The sequence below is a fragment of the Lynx rufus genome, unplaced genomic scaffold (genome assembly GCF_022079265.1).
Source record: "Lynx rufus isolate CCGP_SWC_20201006 ecotype Redwood Valley unplaced genomic scaffold, mLynRuf1.p SCAF_42, whole genome shotgun sequence".
Classification (NCBI taxonomy): Eukaryota; Metazoa; Chordata; class Mammalia; order Carnivora; family Felidae; genus Lynx; species Lynx rufus.
This window is the reverse complement of record NW_025814859.1, coordinates 514,648-520,647: the sequence shown is the minus strand read 5'-3', so window position 1 is coordinate 520,647 and position 6,000 is coordinate 514,648. Positions and strand designations below refer to the sequence as shown.

At 41.9% G+C, this 6,000-nt stretch overlaps 1 protein-coding gene across 3 annotated transcripts in view; it reads left to right on the top strand.

Moving 5' to 3' along the window:
- The first annotated feature begins 1,207 nt into the window (after positions 1–1,207).
- The window catches only part of UPRT (uracil phosphoribosyltransferase homolog), a 30,082-nt gene continuing 25,289 nt past the window's right edge, over positions 1,208–6,000 (top strand). For all 3 annotated transcript variants that reach the window (XM_047097826.1, XM_047097824.1, XM_047097825.1), the window contains exon 1: positions 1,208–1,695. In XM_047097826.1, the coding sequence (XP_046953782.1) occupies positions 1,319–1,695 (377 nt within the window). In that variant the 5' untranslated portion in view covers positions 1,208–1,318. The remainder of the gene's footprint in view (positions 1,696–6,000) is intronic.

The window sequence follows — 6,000 nt, the reverse complement described above, 5'->3', positions numbered from 1 at the left end:
AAGAACATCTAGGGGTCAAATAGCTAATGCTTCTCACTTATAGATGGGGAAAGGCAAGTCCAGAGAGGGAAGGGGACTTGTTAAAGGCTGCTCAATAATTTTTTAGCAGAACTAGCAGGTTTCTGACTTTCGTGTTAGAGCCCTTTAAAAAGGGAGCCGGTAAATCACTCTTTCTCACAGAGCGTCATTTAAAAAAAGGTCCTAATTGCCAGGTTACTTGTTAAAAACAAAGATTCTTTGATCCCATCTCAGATCTACTCAATCAGAATCTCAAAGGCCATGAGAACTTGCATTTTAACAAGTATTACAATTGTTCCAATACACACTGGTGTTGAAAAGTACTGCCCTAGGGGCGCCTGGGTGGCGCAGTCGGTTAAGCGTCCGACTTCAGCCAGGTCACGATCTCGCGGTCCGTGAGTTCGAGCCCCGCGTCGGGCTCTGGGCTGATGGCTCAGAGCCTGGAGCCTGTTTCCGATTCTGTGTCTCCCTCTCTCTCTGCCCCTCCCCCGTTCATGCTCTGTCTCTCTCTGTCCCAAAAATAAATAAACGTTGAAAAAAAAAAAAGTACTGCCCTAGATATTCTTTCTCAAAAGAATTAAAAAAAAAATGTCTTTGCAAGTACTTAAAAGAAGCTAAGTGGTTTTGGATCTGAAATGCTGTCAGGATCCCCATGGTAACTGAACAGTGTAGGTCCCAAGGAATAAAGACAAGGAACACTGTTGGTCAAGCACACTTAGGAAGCTGCAGTTTGTAGAACAGTCTAGTAGAGGGCAGGCTCTTCAGCAGCTTGCTAGGCATTTTTTTTACTTCCCCTTTTGGTTAGAGAGACAAACTAACTGAAGATGCACTTACTGAAGTATAATCTCTCTGCCAAGACACACAGTCTAAAATCATGGGCCTTTTATATGTAATCACTTTGTCACTCCACCCCTACTTTTTTCTGGCTCTCCCGCTCACCCAGTTTTGCATGCAGAATTCCCTAAGGGCTCCCGAAGACCCTGCAAGCAAACATCCCCAGCTTCATCCCATCTGCCTGGCTGAGGTCTGGGAACCCAGGCCGACTGCCGACTCAAAGGGTACGCTGGAGAGTGACAGGGAGAAAAGCCAATAGTGTTTCATCAGGCCGTACGTCCTGTGTGGGCGGAGCAGGGACGTAGCCCGCCTAAGGGAACCTACGGAGGCCTAGGGGTGAGAAGGCTGACCCGGGTTAGGAGTTTGAAAGTGTCACGGGGAATAGTGGAGCAAGTGAGCATCGGCCCCTTCTCCCTGCTCTCCTTTATCCTTAGGGGTCGGTAGCTGTCGGCCCAGGGCCTGGTGTATGGCCATGGACTTACGGGGTTCGGACTCCGTGCCCGGTCAAAACCATGAAGTAAATTCTGTCTTTACCCCAAGCTCCGAGCCGCTGCGACCTGGCGGCCGGATCTCAGATCAAGCCGGGGGAAACAGCGCTTCTGAGGCCAAGCCGACTCTCCCTACAGGGCAAGCTCATTCTAGTGAACCCGCTGAACGGGACCCTCAGGCGTGCAGCACAGCCAGCCTCAACTCAGAGAGCAAAGGTGGCATTGGCAACTGTGACGCACCAGCCAGCGAATCCCTCCTAGGGAACTACGAACTCTCCCAGCAGATCGGGACGCAGCTTAAACTGCTGCCGATGAATGATCAGATCCGGGAGCTGCAGACCATCATCCGGGACAAGTGAGCCGAGATCAGAGGGGAAAGGGAAGTGGAAGGTCTCTCGAGGCGAGGGAGGAGGGGACAGGGATTGGAAGTAAAAGGGCTAAGGGTTAATGTTTTTGGCCCTCGGAAACTAGTGTGTGATTAGTACCGGGCGGGGTGTCACGTGATTCAGGCCTCCTACTGCCTTCCCTAGTCCCAGGGTTTAACTGCGCTTTGAATAGGGAGGAATCCTTTTAAGTAGCCCCTGATTCCCTCTTTGCCTCTTCTGAGCGAGTACTAATCCTTAACCATTCCTGGCTGGTAAACGCGCCAATGCTATCAGTCCAGTACTCGTCTACAACCCAGAAATGGTTGTGACCCACAACCTCAGGCTACCACAAATCACCTCAGGCTCACAAATATAAATAAAGCAATTCAAAGGAAATTCCGTTGTGCTCAACAAGTTCTCTGACCGTTTACTGTTTTCTATCGCAAATAATGTCATTTTGTCTAAGGTCTTTTAGTCTTGGATTTTAGGTTTTGTTGGTCCCGTGGAAGCTTATTCAACTCTTATCAGGATTGATTTTTGTAAAGTTACAGAACCTCAAATGTTTCCTGTATAGTTAATGGAGCAAAGGGAACCTAAAGGAATCTTTGGCGCCCCCTCCTAATCCCACAAACCAAGATAGCCAAGAAATTAATGTTAAAATGCTATCTTAAGGAGATCTCAAAACTCATGTTGTAAATGGGGTTTTTCAAGGGAAGTATGTACCATGATTAACTACAGCTGGTTTCTATATTGGCCGTACTTTAAATGAGTAGCTACAGCATGTCAAAGCACTCATTTTTCAGTGGGTGCCTTGATCTTTAAAAATGGCTACTGAGTCAAGATACCATTCTCCAAATCAGACTATAGTAACTTTTTCTTCATACTGTTGTTAATAGGCTCCCAATTTGTTTCCCTGCCTTCACTTTTTCTGCCTTCCATATACTTCCACACATTGCTGAACAATCTTAATATACAGCTTTGATTAGGTAACTGCCCTACTCAGCAGACTTCCTTGGCTTTTTAGAGCCTATCAAATAAAGTCCAGGATCCTGACCTTGACATTAAGTCCCCTGTTTATGGTTCCTAATAGTTCCTATAATAGTTCCTAGGAACTATTCTGAAACATCCCTGATTCTTCTCTCCTCTGAAATTCTCTTTACTCTTCTGCATTTTCAGATCCTACGTACTCTTCAAAGTCAAACCCAGCATTAAAGTCCACCTCTGCCAAGAAACTTTCCTTTAATCATTCTTCCCTGCTGATCATCCCTGGCTTTTAAATGCAAGATTCACCTTCTCTTTTATATATTGTTATTTGTGTATCAATCTTGTCTTACCTATTAGATTTTAAGTTCCTTGAGGGCAGAAATTGTGTCTTTTACATTTTTACATCTTTTACATTACTTTCTGACCATGCCTTGCAAATAATAGATGCTCAATCACTAAAAGTTCTTTCTAGCTCTTAAAATTATATTTATGAAACTATACTATTTGACTGTTTTTAATGAATCAATATTGAACACTAGTGTCATGTGATCTAATAGATGGAAGTAGTGATCTTAAAAAGTCGGAGGCATAGGTTTGATAGTTGTGGTAGGGGAAGCTGAAATAAAACTCAACAGTAGAACAAAGAAAATAGGGTGGTGATTCTTGTTTCTGTAGATAAGGAGTTAATGACCTCGAGTCTTGGACACCACTGCACTTGTAGATGGGCTTCAGGGTCTTGGTGAACCGTTTGAAATTATCTGGGAAATACTGTTCATTATGGGCATTTTTATTGGTTGTTTTTTAAATAATATCTTTATTGAGATATAATTTGCATACCATATAATACACCACTTAAATTGTACAACTGAGTGGTTTTTAAGTATGCTCATAGCTATGCAACCATCACCACAATCAATTGTAGAACATTTTCATTACTTCAATAAGGAAGCCTGTACATGTGAGCAGTCACTCCTCATTTCCCCTCAAGCCACCCAACAGCTAATCTAGATAGCCACTAGTACACATTTTGTCTCTGTTAAGTTGCCTATTCTGAACATTTCATATAAATGGAGTCATACAACATATGGTCTTTTGTGTGACTGGTTTCTTTCATTTAGCATAATGTTTTCAAGTTTCATCCACATTATATCAGTACACCATTCCTTTTTTGGCTGAATGTTATTCCACTGTATTGATATACTACATTTTATTTATCTGTTCATCAGATGATGGATGTTTGGGTGGTTTCTACTCTTTGGCTATTATAAATAAAGCTACTACTAACATTTGCATATGTGCCTTTTTTTATGGGCTGAGAATTCCTTAACTTTCATTAGATTTCGCAAAGGGGTCTTCATGACAATGTAAAGGGGAACCATTGCTATAGGAGTTGGAAAAGGCATGAAGGTCAGAATTCATGTAGGACAGTATCAATTCTTGATTTTACTGCATTGCTCAGAATATCGTGGCTTGTATAGTAAACCTGAGTGTAAGTGAAATCTTTTTTCTTTTGTGAGTTTGGAAAGAGACAGCTGGATCCAAAGTGATTTTAGGCAAGATGTTTAGCATCTCTGTGCTTCAACTTTACCATCTGTAAAATGAGGATGTTGGAGCTCTCATGGAGCTCCTGGGATGCCTACAACCAGATACTATCTGAACACTTGTTATAAACTGTGAAGGGCTGTGAGCATTAAAGGCATTTCATGCCTTCGTGTTTCGATTTGTGCATAGTTCTAATTGCATTCATAAGAGCTGGTTTCTTGAGCTTTCAGAAGACAGTAAAAGGAATTTTAACTCCGCATAGAACTCACATTCTTATTTTCAAAAGTAACACTGAGAGATCTTAGATCCTAGATAATTTGTATAGTATGTAGAAAGACTCACTAAAATTCTTGATAACTAATTTAGGCTGGAGACAGTGTTTTAGTTTTGTTTTTGTTAATCAAATCTGTTAACAAAAATTGGCATCCCCTCACACAAATAAGACCTGTTTCATCCCCTCTAGGGGGCCAGTTTAGGGTGCCTGTGGTAAGAGAAGCTATATTTACTTAGGTTAATTTATGGAAGTTGCCATCAGTTATCAGATCCTGTTTTCCTCAGAGTTTATGCTCTTCTCTGTTTTGATGTGACATCATGTATGTGCACTATGGAGCTGTCTGATAATAAAGGCGATTGGAGTACTTGATATTCCTTTATTGGTCCTTGTCCTTAGTATCTATCTATTGAAGGGATTGCTTTCTGAATTTGGCATGGAGAAGTGGAGGTTGAGCCACCAGGACTGCATGTTGTAAATATATAAAGCAGGCAAGGTTGAGAACATTAGACTGATCTAAAGTGTCTTTACTTTTTTTTTAATGTGCAGTATTTGCAATATAATATGTTGGTTGTATTATTGAATTTCAAGTAAATGGTTTTTCTCTCTGTGAGAGTGCAGTAATCTAAACATCGAAAGAGTAGATTAGTTACTCAGTCACATATGGGACACTGGTGAACTTGAGAAGAGAAATTACTTCTTCATTTTTAGTTTTTGTTGTTGTTGTTGCAGTGGATTAAACCACACATCCCTCTTTCTGCCTCCTTTATATACTAAACCCAGCAAAATCTCAGTGTAATGTACTTTTCCCTTGAACATTGTTCATGACCTCATTGTTAAAGCAATGCAGTGTATAAAGGATCATTTCCCCTCCCAGTTTTGTTCTTTTGTCTCCCAAAACGTTAAAGTAAAGCTGTTTCATGAGGTGTTGAATGTTTCCTTATACTTGTTGTTGGAAGGGCTTTGCCATGGCCTCAGCAGACAACTTGGATGAAAAGTGAGCTTTCTCAGAGAATTTTATTTTAGTCTGTGAAATATCACTAAAGAAGGAGCCAAATCAGCCTTGTGACTTTATTTTTTTAGTCACCTGGAGTGGAGACAACTTCAGGATGCATGAACATCCTGTTCAGCCCTATTGTGAATGCACCCTAGTGTGATTTAGTCCTCTGACTAGGTGATGTAATGTTCTTAACCAAGTCTGTGTGTCTGAATTGCCTGGGGAATCTTTTTTTGCCCCCCAAAAAAGTTTTTGGTGTCTACCCTTAGGGTGGTCTTCAATGGAACTTGAGCACCTGTAGCTTTACAAACACCACAGGTGTTGTGCCCAGTCTGGGCCACTGCCCCTGGGAGAATAGCCATTCTCCCTTGCATGGTGATTTGCCTGGCTTCTGATATGGGGTATTTATGCTAGGGATTCCACACACCAAACAGAGCCAACTTTAGAGAGCCTGGCCTGGTGTCACCCAGAGACTGGAGGAATCTCAGGTATTTTCCCTTT